The sequence below is a fragment of the Oreochromis aureus genome, linkage group 3, assembly GCF_013358895.1.
Source record: "Oreochromis aureus strain Israel breed Guangdong linkage group 3, ZZ_aureus, whole genome shotgun sequence".
NCBI lineage: Eukaryota > Metazoa > Chordata > Actinopteri > Cichliformes > Cichlidae > Oreochromis > Oreochromis aureus.
Genome location: NC_052944.1, coordinates 88,928,848 through 88,945,995, shown reverse-complemented (window position 1 = coordinate 88,945,995; position 17,148 = coordinate 88,928,848). Strand labels below are relative to the sequence as shown.

The window sequence follows — 17,148 nt, the reverse complement described above, 5'->3', positions numbered from 1 at the left end:
AACCTCCTTAATCTTACTTATGAGGCGAAACCAGCCAAAATGTTAAAAATGTGAGGACCAACCAGTCTGTGGGCTACAGTATTTTTGTTGTTGATGGTCCTTATACCGCAATGGAAACTGTTCCAATATATAAAGAGCATCCAATTTGTTAAGCAATCACATCCTCCCTACACACATGGTGTCATCACCATTACACTCCATCCAGTTGGTTATTTGGAGGACTGTATGGAAGTCTGTCTGAATATGTCGTTTGTTCTTGGATGAAAAATGATGTAAACTCTGAGTAGTAGAAAAAATCTAGTAGTAGAAGAAGTTTTAAATAAATTGTATCAGCATTTTGGGTTCAGTGTCTCTGTACTGTAGTGGTTTACACATTCGTCTAACATGTTCGTGGGTTCATGTTTGACTCATGCGGTCAGGAACAAATTGCCTGTTAATCAGAATGTTGATGGTTTGAAAGCATTTAAAGGCTAAAGCACCAAAGTGCTGTATGAATGTGAAGTGTAGTTAGAAGGTTTACAGTGGAGGAACTACTGATCAGTGATCGGGATATTGATCAAACGAGTAAGTGATTGATACTCTGAGCTGCTCTGCTGCCGTCAGTGTGGGGTTCAGCTGCTCGTCCACAAGAGGGCAGCAGAGTCCAACAGCTGATTCAGACCAGTCCCTACCTTCAATGTAGTCATTGTCATTATTTATCATCATACAGTGAACTTTTATTTTAACTTGGTCTTTTTTTCTGTAACTTTGCGACCGTATGGCAAAGATTTAGTTTCACACTAAAGCTGCTTGGGATGGATATTCCATCCATCCACTGCCGCTTTATCCGGGGCCAGGTCGCAGGGGCAGCAGCCTAAGCAGAGAAGCCCAGACCTCCCTCTTCCCAGCCACCTCCTCTAGCTTATCCGGGGGAACACCAAGGCGTTCCCAGGCCAGCTGAGAGATATAATCTCTCCAGCGTGTCCTGGGTCTGCCCCGGGGCCTCCTCCCAGATATTCTAATATTTATTCCTAAATTAATTTACAGTCCTCACATCTGTCTGCTGCTGTGGAAACCATATGGCAGTATAGTGATACTTCCTATTAGAAAGTCTTTCATCAGTGACTCAAAGGAAATTTCCCCTTTGTTTTGTTTGTATTAATTAACGCTGCACTCACCGCTGTACGCTGACGTCCACCTCCTAAAGATATAACTGCATGTTACGTCGATGCAGCTGACTGCAATAGTCTAATTTTTATTGGGCCAGAAGTGACCAGGATATCAGCGAATGCTAGTTGCCTTAAAATCAGATCCATGCTAATCCGCACTGAGTAACATTTAAATAAAATCCTTGAATTTCACTCATTGAAATTAGAGCTTAGAATTCTTGGACAGTACATTTAACCACACAGCAGTCATATTATTTGTCAGATTATTGGATTTAAAAATGCTTCAAAAGGATCCCACAGCACAAGTTCTAGAGGCCCAGTACAGGTTTCCAATTAGCTGAGGTAAGGCCTAGCAGACAGCTAGCAGCTACAGCAACCTGTCAGAGATCACGCCCCTAATAATGAATTATCATAACTTTAACACCTGGCATATTTTAAAAAAACACCCTCTGTACATTTGTAGAAGCAAACAAACAAGATGATATAATCTGAATAATAACTAGAGGATCAGTAATAGAGCCTTGTGGAACTCCATTCTGGGTTTTGTTTTTCTCTTTGATCTCTGTCGGTTCCTGCATCTAGAAAAACTCAGATTTTGGTTTAAAATACTTCAGGTCAGACATTTAAAGGCTGTTATATGTGTACTGCTGTTTTTCTGACACAGAGACATGCTGATTTCTACTGTGAAGTTGGACTTTTTAACACTTACACACTTGGGGGGGCCTCTGGTGGACATTAGTGGAACTGCAGCATCTTGTTTTCAGCTCGGTTGGTTGTTGTGGTCAGAGTGAGAGGGCAGCTGTCTGGCCTCAGCTGTCTGTCTGTTGAGGGTTTCCGTCTCACATTCAGGAATGTCACACAGTCAGTGGAGACACTCTATCAGCCTCCCCTCCCCACCCCTCCCCTTCCCTCTTTGTGGGTTTCCCAGCATGCCTTTCTGCAGTGTTTGGCCGTCCTGCCTGCTCCCTCTCTCTCTCTCTCTCTGATCCTCGTACCGCCGCTCAGTCTGCCTCCTCATGGCATGCGTGTCTTTGTGCGTTGCTGCACACATAAGGATCCCGTGTAGACTTATCCTGTGACGTCACAGCGTACCCAGCATGCTCCTCACCTGAAATCAGACGCCCACAGACAGACAGGCGATGGACACTCGGCAGCAGGATGGGGCCGGTAGGACCAACCTAAGAGAGTGTGTGTGGGGGTTTTTTTTTATGTGATGGTTGTCATGGTTACATGGCTGCCCCGTAACCACGGCAACCACCCACAGTCATCAGAGAGGTAATTTTCTTTCCGTAAACCTGTATTGATTAAGTGTTTAATAACAGGAACAAACATGAGAGCTGCAGGTGGAAGTAACTGTTAAAAGTTTTACCCGTTAAAACTGAAGCCACATCTCTCACGTTCTGTGGCGCGTAACGCGTAAATATTTTAGACCTTAAACCTAGAAAACGTTAACTTTAATGTGTCGTCTGTCATTCTCTGAGGAGAGAATCTGAATCGCTGCTTCTTCCTTAAGCGTTGATCATCTCATCATTTCTGTTTGGATTTTAAATACGGCACTGTTTTTTCAGACTTTCAAAGCCATCACGACCTGCAGGTCCCCGTCGCCACCGGCCCCGGCTGACGGAGTCCGAATCAGACGTCGTTTTCTTTGCGTTTGTGTCTCTTTGTAGGTGTTTTTGCTCGTTAGCAGATGAAGGTCGATCTAGAGAAACGGGTAAAATAATCACAGCAGCTGTTAGAAAGCAGGGAGTCCCCTGTGTGTAAGAGTGTGGGGGGGGTCCAGGTCACAGTGTATCAGGCTATATTAGGGACTCTGCTTTTATTTCCTTCACACACACTCGGTGTGCCAGGCGGCTGAGCGATTGAAGTCAGTCAGATAGTTTCCATGTGAGACACTGTGTGTGTGTGTGTGTGTGTGTGCGTGTGTGTGCGCGTGTGTGTGTGTGTGTGTGTGTGAGTGATAAAGAGGTGCTCTTTAAAAAGTTATTTAGGAGCAGCCTCATGGTTAGAGCTGTCAACACACACGCAGTTTTCTGAGCTTCGATTTTCAGTTTTCCGAGCCTCTCCGATGATTGACGGTTTGTCCTTCTGCTGTTGAATTTGCAGCGGTTTACCAGAGATAACCCTCGATACCGGTGCATCATGGGAAGTGTAGGACTCAGGGAGTCATCCTAGATGCAAGTTTTCTCACTCAGCAGCCCTGTTAGTAACACCCCAGTGCAGTTTACGCTTCAGGAATAAGTGACATCTGTTAGTGGAGCCAACCTTCCAGAAATAAACCTATAAATATTGTGAAGTTTTGTTTCGCCATGCTAACGTCCTACAATGCAAAAAAATCACCCTGCAGCGCTGCATCAGTAACTATAGATGATGGATGACAGGGTTTCACCCTCCGTGTTCTCTTCCTGCAGATAATCAGTTCAGGATGTCCATTCTCGAGCGGCTGGAGCAGATGGAGCGCAGGATGGCGGAGATGGCCCGCGACAACAACCAACAGCAGCAACAACGGCAAAATCAACAGCAGCACGGCAGCCAGCTGGCCACGCCCCCCCCTCCTCCACCAGAGGACCACGAACAGGTGAGACTGCTGTTCACCATCTGAAAACCATTTGAAGTCACTTCATACCAAACTTTCCTGAAAGCGCCCCTTACCTACAATAAGTCACGATTGTGTTGGATTTCTGTCTCTGTGTGTTCGCTCCTCTCCTCAGTTTTATGGTTTTTATATAAAGGTTTCTGATTCTGCTGCAGCACCTCAAAATCAAACCTATTTCACTTCCTGGGACACATTCAGCCCAATTTAAACATTGAAAAAACTCCAGCTAACGGTCCACCTTTCTTTTAGTTTAAACAAGTGTTGGCACAATCTGATAATGATCACATTTAATAAACCATCCAATAATAAAACTGATCACGAGAGACGTCTACAGAAGTATGAAAAGACATTTAAATCAACAAGATTTATTTCTGTTATTTCATAATAAAAATAACATTATTATATATATGCATTAATGCCTTAAAAACCTAAAAATGTATTTAAAACCTATTAAACATCCATGAAAGCATGTCAATAATTACTCTTTTAAGAAGAGATTAAAAAGTCAGTAAAGAGGTTTTGATCTCAGTGGGTGGACTGCTCTGAATGTAAACGCCTGCTGATCTTTGTTTACTCACATTCACAGAGCGTTAAGAGGTTCTTAATGAACTTCAGAGCAAAGCCATCCAATGCTTTACAGTTATTAATAAGATCGGTGAAGGGAGCTCTGATGCTGACGTAGAGAGGAGCACGATAATCATGGCGGGAAAAATTAAATGCACTTGTGAAGTTGTGCAAAGCATTAGCAGATAACAATGATCCGATTCGGAGCACATTTTAAACAAAGAGAACCGAGATGAACACTTTAACACAGCTTCTTATGTTTGTTCCATGAACTGAGCCTACTGTAGGTCAGAGCGGACGCCGTGTTTATCATCGCTGAGCTTTTAGAAAGTGTTGAGCACCCAGCGTTTGCTATCACTGAAGCAGGTGAGCAAACTGTCGAGGCTGACAGGGGAACATAGAGCTGTGTGTCATCTGCATAGCTGCAGTGGGCGGTATCACAGCTAAGAGTGGTCTGGCTGAGAGAAATCATATATATATATATTTAGAAAACAAAAGTGGGCCAAGGATAGAGCCCTGAGGAAGCCATAATTAAAATTAACAGCAGAGGAAATGGAGTGGATGTTAATGGATAACTAACAGCACCATTAATTTACTTCAATTTTTATTTATCTAGCACCAAATCACAACAGCAGTCACCTTTATAGTGTAAGGTATGGATGATGTCTGTGTAAGAAAGCTGTAAAACTGAACTGTAGGTAACAATTCAGTCTTGTGACGCCGTCTGTTCTTCAGAAAAAATACAATGAAAAGTCCTTATTTTCACATCTTTCATTTGGTCCCCGTACACTCAGGTCATTCAAAGTAGCAACCTGAAGCCAGGAGCTAAACTACAACAATCAAAACCACCATGAAGTAACTGAAAACTTACTACACAGAGTAAAAGATGACAAATGAAGCTCGATTCTGAAAGCAGTAACAGTTCAGCTGAACTTTTAATTTGAAATTCACTAAGACTGAAACTTGGATGGATCCTCCTCTAAACTGATCAAACTGCAGCAGAGGCCTCGCAGCGAGCGCGTACAGCTGGATCCTGTGAAGAACAAACGGTGTGACCTCTGCTGAACCTCCCTCCGCCCCCCTCGCCCTCCCTCTGATGTCATGGGAATTTGGCAGACGCCGCGGTCAAGTTAAAATAGCCTCGCTGTGACAGAGAGACACTTGACCTTAACTGAAACAATCTGCTGTTGTCTTGAGAAAGAAGAGCTGCTCAGGGAGGCCCCGTTAACCCTCTCGTACCCAGGCTGTTACGCAGCTGTGCACAACTGTCAGTCAGCTGTGCACAAACAGATGTTTGTGTGCGTCCACGCTCAGGCGAGGCGTCAGCATGGTGGCACTTGGATTTAACTCTGCTGGCTTTTCCACTGATCGAGAAAATTAAAAATCACATTGTCTGAGCAGCTGGACACAGCAACTAATCTACACTGAACTGTGGTAAAGGAGCTTCACCAGCAACCTAAACCCCTAACGAGCAACATAAAGCGCAACTTTAAGCTTTTAACTGGAGCTTTAATGCCTAAACAGTAACTTGAAGAGCAACTTTCATCCGAAGGGTTACTTTGAAACATTAACAACACCCTTAATCCTTAAAGCTTTAACAGTAACTTTATCGCTTAATGATCAGCTTTTATTCCTAACAGAAAAAATTAAAGAAAAAATTAAAACCGCTTGGACACTGCTAGCACAGGGCGCCCACAGACACGCAAAGCAGGAGATGAAGCATCGCTGAATATGTTTCCAAACCAACTTCATTCTAAGCCAAAGACTAGAAAATATGGTGAAGCATATCTTCCCTTTGGTTTCACCTGCACAAGTGCCGAGGTAGGTCTCCCTGCAGAATTGCTTTTCCCTGCGTTGGGAGCAGCGCTGGGCTCTTCAAATCACGGACAAACAGTATCCCACATTCTTGATTTTTAGTTCATAGCACACTTATTATAATGACTAACTACTAACTAACTAGATGTTAGCTGTTTATGCAGTAAAGTTACAGCGGGATACAAATAATATCAGGCTGACCCTGCCACGATTTGTTCCCCCGGTTCAAATCACGGACAAACAGTTGTTTATCTTTTTAAACCCATTTTTGCACAGAGAGGCATTTTTTGAAAAATGTATTGATAGCAATGTTGAATATTATGGGGCCTAGCAAAAAAAGGGAAACCTTTATACTTAAAGAGCAACTTTCATTGATTAAAACCAACTTTTAACCTTTAACAGCAACTTTAATGCATAGACAGAAACTTCACGAGCAGCTTCAGCAACCTGAATACTTACAGAGCTGCTTAAAAAGCAACTTTATTCCATATTTGTTCATAAGGAACAAATGAAAGAGCAGCTTGAAACCTTTAACAACAGCTCAGCTCAAACAGCTGCTTTAAAACTAACTTCAGTCCTTAAAGACAAAATTAAAGTTAACAGGCTTAAAGTGGATTAAACTAGAAGTGGATTAAAATCGTCCTTTAACACTAATCCTTTATTGCTTAAAGAGCACCTTCAGTACTTTCTCGGACTACAGAAACTAAGAGTGGCTTGTGAAGAACAACACTCAACTTTGGTGGCAACTTGAATCCTTCAAAAACAAAAAAAGCGCAGCTGAAATATTTGTGTATATGTATATATATATATATATATATGCATAAAGTTAAAGAGCGATGCCTTAAAGATGAAATTCAAGGGCAGCTTCCATACCAAAAGAACAACTTTAAAAGCAACTCTAGCAACTTAAAGGCATTTATTTTTCCTTAAACCTTTCATAGAATGAGTCAGAGTAACTTATCCACCAGGAGCGTCAGAAAGAGACCCTTTGTGCAGTGTTTTAGCTCGATCGCGGCACTTTTGCAGACCTAGAGTCTTTGATTGCTGACCTGAGCGATCGTAGTCAATCAGCCTGGAAATGTCACTTTGAATTAAAATAAAAATGTTGAGCGTAAACTGGAGACCGCAGAGTTTATTTACTGCGCGGGTTAGCGTGCGGTTAGAACGGTGTTAGCATGGTGTTGGTGCTGCAGCTGTCCGAGAGCCTGATGGATGACTGACAGCTGGGTGGATCACAGAGACTCTCTCTCTCTCTCTCCCTTTCCGCCGTCAGTCATTTTTAGCCACGCTTGTCCTCACAGTTAGGGGAGGGGGAGGTGTGCATGCCTGGGTGAGTCGCAGGGAAAACTGGAGGGGAGGGAGGAGGGTATGAATGTAATGTTTCCTACCAGCTGGAGGAGAAGGAGGTGATTTATAAACTATCATTTATCAAGCTAAAGGAGCTCCCCTGTGATTGGTCTAAAGTGTCACATGACCCTGTGAAGTCAGGTAGCAGGTGAGGTCAGAGCAGGTTAAAAAGGGCAAAGCTGACATTAAGCTGTCTGATCTGTGTGTGTGTGTGTGTGTGTGTGTGTGTGTGTCAGTCCTCTCAGTGGTTCGAGAGGAGGATTGTGGGAGTGTGCGAGCGGATGATGAGGGGCGGTCGGTGGTCAGGGGGAGGAGGAGGAGAGAGGCTTCATCACTCCGTTCGTCACCGTGGCATGACGCTGCTCCACCTGGCTGCTGCACAGGGATACACACACCTGATCCACACACTCATACACTGGAGGTAAACACACACACACACATTCTCCTGTTACTGCTGTTGTTTTTGCTTTGTTAACATTGTTGTTGCTGTTCACAGGAATGTAAACAGCGACAGTCTGGACCTGGAACAGGAAGTCGATCCTCTGAATGTCGACCACTTCTCCTGCACGCCGCTGGTAAACACACACACACACACACATATCAGTGGCCAACGGGGTCAAAGTTCATTGTTCAATATTTGAAATTCGTACCAAGAAGAGGAACTTCTGCCTTAAAACAGCAAGTTTGATCCCTAAAGAGCAACTTGCATCCTGTTGTATTACTTGCTGTTGTATTGCTAACTGAGTTGCAGCTAAAGGTCAGTTTCATTTTCCAGCAGTAACGCAGTGAGCGTCATATGAGGAATGTAAAAGACAACTTCAACACTAAAAGAGTAACTTTAGTTTTCAACAAATGTTGAAGAGCAATCCTTAATCCATACAGAGTGAATTAAAGCAAATCTATTCACTTTTTGGATAAAGACCATCTTTCATCCTCATAAATGAAGTGTCAGAGTTGTCGCGCCAACATCTGGTTGCTGCTTCCCTCACCTCTGTGTCACGTGCATTCCAGATGTGGGCGTGTGCGCTGGGCCACCAGAGGGCGGCAGAGCTCCTCTACAGCTGGAACAGTCTGGCTCTGGGCATCCCTGATTCTCTGGGACGCTTGCCTCTCGCCGTTGCTCGCTCCCGAGGACACACTCGCCTCGCCACGGCGCTGGAGGAGCTGCACACGCAGCGCACGTTCGCTAACGTGATGTCCAGAGACGTGCACACGCCTCCAGCAGACACGCACACACCGCAGCCACCACTGTCCCCTCTCTCCACCAGCCCAGATACAGGTAATGCTTACACCTGTTGCCCATCATGTGGCCTGAGTCCATCTCTCTGATTGGCTGTAACAGTATGCACTCTTCCCAACAGGTCTGAGCTCCTCCAGCAGTCTTCCCTCCCCCAGTGACCCCTCCTCACCCTCCCCCAGCTCTGCTTACTCCAGCGGCCCCGCCCCCATGGAGACGTCGCCCTCTTCCCCTTCGTCTCCTTCCTCTTCTTCCTCACTATCTGTCTCCCCTCCCTCCCCGTCCTCCCTCCCTCTGGTGTCCATGTGGGGGGAGGAGACAAACACCGCTTTCAGCACAGGTAACATTTGCATTCATTGATTTGTAATTCGCCAACGTACCTGATGAGGTCACTGATCGTCAAATTCGATCTTGCAGGTTTGAACCCTGGTGGTTCCAGAGACTCCCCCCTTCACCTCATGGACTATGAGAGCGTCTCCGCCAGCCACGCTCAGTCATACATGCGCACGGCAAGCAGGCGGCGGTCACACGCCACACTTGAGGAGCAGCTGCTGAGCTACAGCGAGAATGCTGAGAACGAAGGCGAGGAAGAGGCGTACCTGGAGGAAGAGGTGCTGCAGGTAGCAAAATTTAGTCCCTTAGTTTAGACCAGACTAATTTTTTAAATGTATTTAATGAAAAAAATGTCACTGTTGCTATGGTTACCATCCACACACAACAGGTTGACATGGCAACGCTAGCAGAGCAAATCATTGAGGCAACCCCAGAGCGAATCAAACAGGAGGATTTCCCCAGGGGGGCGGAGTCACCGCTCCGAGAAAGATGGGACAACCCGGCCATACAGGACACCTGGCTGGCTACATACCTGGAAACGGTCGACACCCACGCACACTCCCCGCCCAGGTAAGCCCCGCCCCAAAAGATGCCAGAAAAGTGTAACCATTAGAACCAAACGTTGTCATGAGAATGTGTGCACATGTGCTTGCAGGCGGGTGTGCCCCCCCTCACCACTGAGCGCTTTAGCGCTCCAGAGGCTCCGCCCTCCCTCTTCTGCAGCATGGGCAGAATTCCTCAACGCCTCAGCCAATGGAAAGATGGAGCGAGATTTCGCCCTGCTGACACTGACAGACGGCGAGCAGAGGGAGCTTTACGAGGCCGCCAGAATCATCCAGAACGCCTTCAGGAGATACAAGGTGCACATGGCGTTATGGGAAGTGAGGGAGCGAGCAATATTAGGGATAAAGGTTTCCTTCTAGTGCGGGGCGTTTAGTCTGTGTGTCCAAGAACACAGTTCAGTCCCGTAATCTAGTGTGGTAGTTCACTTCCTTCTCCCCCAGCTGAATTTGGTCATCCTAGTCTAATTCTCCAAAGTTGTGTTTTTTAACAAGGGCTGAACTGTTAACAAAGCATTTGGACCCATTCAGCACCAAAAATGTCTTTCTGTATTCTCCACTGCTCTTTATCAAATTTGTGTCTGCTAACAAAGAAAGAAATGCCCTCAGTATCTCAAACATCCACATCATATATGCAGGATGTCTGCAGTCAGATAAGCATACCAGAGGAAATACATCCTTCAGAGGTCACTATTTCATACCATCCATCTACTGTCATCTAGGTTTGGTTTATTTCACCTGTGTAGTGTGGCAGTTTATTCCCAGGAAATTTAGTATTTTTTTCTTTATTTTCAGGGTCGGAGGTTAAAGGAGCAGCAGGACATGGCTGCGGCCGTCATCCAGAGATGCTACCGGAAATACAAACAGGTGTGTGTGTGTGCTGAGCTGTTTGAGTTTGTCTCGAGCTTCACTAACACTAAACTAACCTGCCATGTCTCTTTACCATCTCTCTCTCTCTCTTTCTCTGGCTAGCTAACATGGATAGCTCTGAAGGTAATATGGCTGACCGTAGACGTAGTGATGTGTAGTCAGTACATCGCCCTGTGTGTGTGTTGGTGTGTGGCTCACTGTTTAACGACAGCAGTCAGTAATGTATCCGTACTACATCGAGCTCATGATGTCACTTTATTTTAGGTCACTGTTCCAGTTTTTATTTGAGCTGGAACAGAGAGGCTCAAACCTGGGAAATTACATAAAATTGTTAAAGTAGGGCAACAGCTGTGCTTCACTGTCCAGCAATAAAATACTCAAAGATAACAACTTCATTGTCAAGTGACAAAGAAAAATAAAAAATGATCACCTTTGACAGTGTAAAACAGCAAATATGTTCCCTTCTCTTTTAGTGGCAAAAGCAATGTAAGATAGTCCCAGACAGTTGATTATGTTCATTGAGACATTGAGTTCATAATGGGATAAACTTTTACTATTACGGTGAAAGTAAAACTGAGATTAAATCGAGTTCATGTCCTACATGAACATCTTAAAAAACATTGTTAAACTCTGTTCAGAGGTTAAATGGATCAGGGCGAAATGGAAAACAGAAAACGAGTGCTGTCAGCATTAATCGCGTTAAAATGATGTTAACGCCATAACCGCATTAATGCGGCAAATCTCCGTTAGCAAGTTGATGCTGACAGCACTAAGTAAAAACAAAAGGAAAGTCAGATTTATAAAGAGTCCTGAACCGCGTCAAGGTACGGTACTTCAGGTTCACCAGAGTGACGACATCAAACAGAAAACGGATGATGGATCATCTCTCCGTCAGTTTCTCTGAACACTATTTCTTCTGTACGAGCTCTAACACTCTGTTTGCCCCCTCAGTATGCTCTCTATAAGAAGATGACCCAGGCAGCCATCTTGATCCAGTCCAAGTTCAGGTCGTACTACGAGCAGAAGCGTTTCCAGCAGAGCCGGCGGGCCGCCGTCCTCATCCAGCAGTACTACCGCAGCTACAAGGAGTATGAGAGGCTCAAACAGGCACCAAGAGGCACTGCCACCCACAACCCCAAGATCAAGTAAGACCTTATCACTCCTGAAACAAGCTAATAAACCTGGTGGAAAAACGTTCTGATGGCATGGAAACAAGATTAATTTCTGCCCACAAAAAATAATGTAGTAATGACAAGTTAAGACAGTGTCTTCTTCCATACTCTTAAGTATAATATTTTCCTAAAAGGAAAAAAAGTTTCATTCTGATTACAAATTGTTCCCTCAAGAAAACAAGGAAATTTTTTATCTTTTCCCACAAGATAAAAATTTGTTCTCTCAAGACAATAAATAAGTTTCTCCTTGTTCCTTCCGAATATGAATTTGTTCCTTCAAGAAATGCAACTTAGCCCTTAAATAAATAATTCTTTAAAACAGGTTAATAACTTGTTCAGTCAAGATAACTTTTTCCTTCAAAAAGGTAATTTGTTCCCTCAGAATAAAAACTTGAGGGAACAACTTGTTGTCTTCTTTCTGTCGTCTACAGAAAAATAATTTGTTTTCCCACAACATAGTAATTTGTTCACTCAAAAGATAACTTGTTCCTTAAAGAAGATCATGATAATAACTTGCTCCTTTGGGATATTAACCAACATGTTGAACATCTTGTGGACATATGTTGTTAACTTGTTTCACACAAGAAAATCACTTTTTTCTCAACTTCCCTAAATATTGTAAAATATTCCCTCTAGATGGTAACTGGTAACTTTTTACCTCAAGGTAAAAACTGCTTCTCTCAGAATAATCTCTTTCTTGTACCCTCAAGGTAATAATTAGCTTCCCTCAGTATCACAACTTGTTCCCTTAGGATAATAAAATAACCATCATGATAACTTGTTGCTTTAGAATATTAGCCCACATGTTAAATACCTTGTGGGTATAATTATTAACTTGTTTCACACAAGAAAATAACTTTCAAAATCTCTAAATATAATCACTTGTTCCCAACTGGTTTCCTTCAGGATTATCAAGTTATTATCTTGACAATAACTTTATTAACCTTTTCACACGAGATAATAACTTGTTCCCCCAAGTTTATCTCTTGTTCATGCAATGAACAACATCTTTCAACTTGACAGAACAACTTGTTCTGTCAGGAGAAGATCAGTTGCTGTGCTGCTTTCATGTCCAACAATGAAGCTTAATGTAAAAGTTCTCTTTAAATTAGCCTCTGCAGTGAAACACAGATTTAGTTCCTCAGTTTTAAGTAAGTCCAATTTATTAATATAGCACTTTTTAAGAAAATAATGTATTACAAAGTGCTTTACAGGGAACTTAAGTTATGTTGTTTTTGTGTGATGTATTTTTAAGGCCATGAAAGTAAGAGTGAGGATTTTAAATTGATATCTGTAGCTAACCACAAGCCATTGCAACTAACAGTGGAGTGATATGTGAGAATTTGAGTGTGAGTTGAAAGCCTTGCAGGAACCCGTATCCGCGGCCATCAGAAGGGCATTTGTGACTTTAAGGAGAGCTGTTCCTGTGGAGTGTAACTTCCTGAAACCTGACTGAAAGTTATCAAGAATATTATGCGTCTCAAGTGCCTTACTTACTTGTGACCAAACTGCTTTTTCTAATATTTCTGTAATGATGGGAAGTTTCGAGATGGGTCTGTAGCTTGTCTGTAGTGTGGTGTGTAGTTCTTAGCAGAGGTTGAATATCTGCTGTTTAGAGCACCTGGCTAAAGAGCCAGAGAGCAGAGAATAATTGATCAAAGTGACCGCCCAATGGCACCAAAAACTAGGCAAAGACAAGGGTTTCGTTTGAGTTAGTGATCCGGATAGATCTCTTAAGTTGTGAGGTTTAGAGACACACACTGATCACAGATATTTTCTTTTCTCGTTGTCATTAAGGGGGTCGTTTCTGACAAAGAAACAGGACCAGGCAGCCCGCAAGATCATGAGGTTTCTGCGGCGCTGCAGACACAGGTAACAGAAGGAGGAATTTTAAAATAATAATCATATTTTCTCTGTCAGCTCGAATTGAGTTTTAAATATATTTTTACAGGATCAAAGAGCTGAAACAGACGAGGGAGCTGGAGAGGAGAGGACTGACCACCTAAACCGTTTTAACCTTTTTTCCTCTCCAGCGGAGAGAGGGATGATGGCGGGAGCGAGAAAGTTCAGCAGGTTTAGTTTGATGTATACAAAGAGAAAAACCAAACGAGGAAACGACAGATGGAGAGAAAGGACAGTGACGGAGAGATGCCTTACCCCACGCCAACTCCATCTATCTACTGATCTATCTATCTACCAATCTATCTATCTATCGATCTATGTCTTCTCTCCTGTTGAATGTAGCTGTCTGTCTGCAGCTTGAAGCGCTCCGTTCGAAAGCAGCTCAGCCTACGTGGGCTCGCTTCTTTGCCCTGAGCAGTGTCTTGTAGTGAGATTCTGGCAGTCTTTTCTTACGCCTCATCTGACAGGACAATCATTGAGCTTTCAGTCTATATTTACAAACTGAAGATGATATCAGGAATTGAACTGATCAGTGACAGAAAAAAATGAACTGTTTTTGTAATAAAATAAATCAAGCTTTTTTTTTTAGTAAAAACAGAAGAAAAAAAAAATCCTCAGATTAATTGCTGAGGAAATGTATCCCTGTTAATATTGACCGCACTGCATTTGTTTACCTTTCTATTTATTTATTGATTATTTTCAGTAAAGTGCGGTGAATAAAAACCTTGAGTCAAAACTGCTTCCTGACACTGCCAGATTGAAATTCATCCTCTATCAGGTGCTTCTTCCAACAGATCTGCAGTTTGATTTTTCCTTTCCATAACAATCAACAGCAGATGAGTGCGAGACATGGACCTGAAGTTAAGGAAGAGCGCATTGTTTTCACAAGGAAGCACAGTGAGAAAGGTGCCTCCTGGGAGGCACAGCTCAGGGCACAGTGAGCCCACATCCAAGTGTTTTTTCTTTTGTTTTTTGTCCCATAATTCACTGCTGTTTGTCATTTTGGGGTTTTTTTTATATGAGGGATCGAAGGGACGTGTGAATGTTTGATTTCTGCTGCAGCACTTTTGAATGGAGCTCTGCTTCTTTTGAAATGTACATGATTCTATCAAAGCTACTTATAAATATATTTAAACACAGCCACATATAGAAACATATATAAATATATATATATTCTAACGTTGGACTTTATAGATGCTCTGGATGTTTTTATTTATTACAGCATGAACTGTTCATGTGAGTGAATGTGTGAGTGTGAGTTCTGCACAGACTGTGAGGTCGAGTCTTAATAATCCCACCCCCCCAGCCGACGGAAGCTTTCCCCGAACCCTGACCTCTGACCTCAGTCAGATGCTGATTTTTCTGTTTTAGTGAGAAGATCTGATCAGAAAACAGATAATTAAACAGCTTGTTTATTGTTTACCTTAAGTACCTTAGAGATCTGGTTGTTGCTGCCTGATCTAAACCAGAAGCTCCATTTATTCTTCACATGTGCAAAAAGGGCTTCTTCCTGTTCCTGCCTTTCACAATAAAGGCTCTTAGTGTATCCACTTGCAGAAGATGGACATTGATAAAATGTACAGCAGATTGTAGAAACAAAATCAAATTTTATTTTCAGGTTTATTAGATCCTAAACAGAGAACAATTCTTTATATGTTAATCAGTATTCATGTTAGATTTATTTGGGAGTTTTTAAGGAACCCAAATCTCAGAGAGAAGTCTGCTCCAGGTTTAGGGAATAAAAAGTAGAGTAGATTTGTGGAACACAGAGTCTCATGTGGGGAAGTAGAACTTGCAATAAGTACTGCCACCAAGGGAGTGGAGGGATTCAGATCACTTTATGAAAAAAAAAAAAACTCCACAATTTCTCTGCTTCCTGTTTTGATGTCTGCGCGACACCTGTCAATTAAAAGAATGCAATGAGTGCTTTGCTCATGAAGCATCTGGATAAGACTTAAAGGGCCATCCATCCTTTATCTTCCATTTATCTGAATTCAGGCTGTGGTGGCAGGAGGCTCAGCAGGTATTCTGGATGTCTTTCCAGATGCTCAACACTGTCTAGTTTCCCCCAGGATTCTCCTCCCAGTTGAGCGATAAACCTTTAAGTAAGATAGCAACACAGATGCAGGTAGTAAGATGTGTGTGGGGTTTTTGGGGTTTTTTTTTTTAATGATTATTATTAATGGTACTTTGAACTTTTAAGCACAGCCGCTTCCATTTGATCAAATCTCACTTTATTCTTCCTCTGATGAGGTCAGAGGTCAGATGGAGCTCCTTTCTCTTCCATATTTTAATCTGTGCAGCATTTTATTTCAGGGCAAAATTGAGGACAAAGTACTCTCCAAGTCCTGCTGTTTTTTTTTTTTGTTTTTTTTTAACGATGTGCTTTTCTTAGGCGGACACTGAAGCGCCCGAGCATGAGCTTTCATTACGACTTGTTTGCTCTCAGTTTGAGCTGAGATGAGGAAATCCTCCGTTTTTCTTCTTCAGCCATTGCAGTGAAGCTTTGCATGAGTTTGTATTGACTTGTTCTGCATTTTAAACCTTTAAGATTAAATCATTGTTGTATGATTCAGATGATTAAATCAACTGTTTGCTATTCGTCTCTGTTGTTTGGTTCCTTATTTTGATAACTGAACCAAAGAGGGGAAAGCCCTAATATATTTGTGATATTCTTCACCCATCTGTGTATTTCTGTATTAATGTGTAAATTAGATCCTAAAAGCTTTTAAAACAAAATTTAACCATTCCTAAAGGGAGTCAGTCCCTATAAACTCCAGTGTTAAGACTTTGCAGTCCAACTTCACAGCAGAAATGAACATGTTTACAGCCTGATACATAAAACTGCTCCCCTCTCTCCACACTTGTGAACAAGAGGCCAAAATACTTACTCTCCTACACTTGGGACAGTAACTTGTCCCTGACCCGAAGTGGGATCTTTGCCCTTTTCCATCTGAGGACCATGGACCGCTTCACAATCAACACTGTGTGCACCGGGTTATTTTTCATGAGTGATGCCAAAACCCAGTCATAGGATGACTGGCAAGAATGGTGGCAGACCTAACCGCTGGATCAGGAGCAGGCGGTGGAGCTCCATAAACAAACCCAACTGACTGCAGGACCAGGCCAAACACCGGACAAAACCACTGGAGGTTTGGTGTCTCTTGCCGACATTGCTTCCCCCTGCCCCCGGCAGTGACACTCCACCAGATGGACAAGGGATATGACCCCCAGCCTTCATGAAGGTCTTCCAAGCAACAGCAAAGGCGTACCAGTGGGCCGCACTGGAGTGGTCACTGCAGCTGCTGCATTTGCTGTCCAGAGAGTTGAAAGTGGCAGTGGTGACCCTTCCTGCAACAGCAAGGGCCAACTTTTCAGATGTCCTCCAGGTAATACTGGGCTTGAACCAGAGGACCACCGCTGCCACTTCCGGAGAGATAGAACTGTGCCAAAGGAATCACCACTCATCTATGCCATGTCGCCAGCCAGTAGCGGTTTTTGATACGGGCGGCATCACGGGCATCGGCAAAAAAAGAAATTGCTTGTACTCATGCTGCCCAGACGTCATGCCAGCGCATACTGGGGATGGCATAGGCACCGATCG

The 17,148-nt window shown here is 43.2% G+C and overlaps 1 protein-coding gene across 3 annotated transcripts in view; it reads left to right on the top strand.

Moving 5' to 3' along the window:
* Positions 1-16,149, top strand: part of camta2 (calmodulin binding transcription activator 2) — a 38,610-nt gene extending 22,461 nt beyond the window's left edge. For all 3 annotated transcript variants that reach the window (XM_039608779.1, XM_039608778.1, XM_039608780.1), the window contains exons 14-25: positions 3,560-3,726; positions 7,707-7,891; positions 7,967-8,045; positions 8,482-8,749; positions 8,832-9,047; positions 9,125-9,327; positions 9,429-9,610; positions 9,696-9,900; positions 10,396-10,467; positions 11,422-11,615; positions 13,440-13,514; positions 13,594-16,149. In XM_039608779.1, coding sequence (XP_039464713.1) covers positions 3,560-3,726; positions 7,707-7,891; positions 7,967-8,045; positions 8,482-8,749; positions 8,832-9,047; positions 9,125-9,327; positions 9,429-9,610; positions 9,696-9,900; positions 10,396-10,467; positions 11,422-11,615; positions 13,440-13,514; positions 13,594-13,648 — 1,901 coding nt within the window. In that variant the 3' untranslated portion in view covers positions 13,649-16,149. The remainder of the gene's footprint in view (positions 1-3,559; positions 3,727-7,706; positions 7,892-7,966; positions 8,046-8,481; positions 8,750-8,831; positions 9,048-9,124; positions 9,328-9,428; positions 9,611-9,695; positions 9,901-10,395; positions 10,468-11,421; positions 11,616-13,439; positions 13,515-13,593) is intronic.
* The last annotated feature ends 999 nt before the right edge of the window (positions 16,150-17,148 follow it).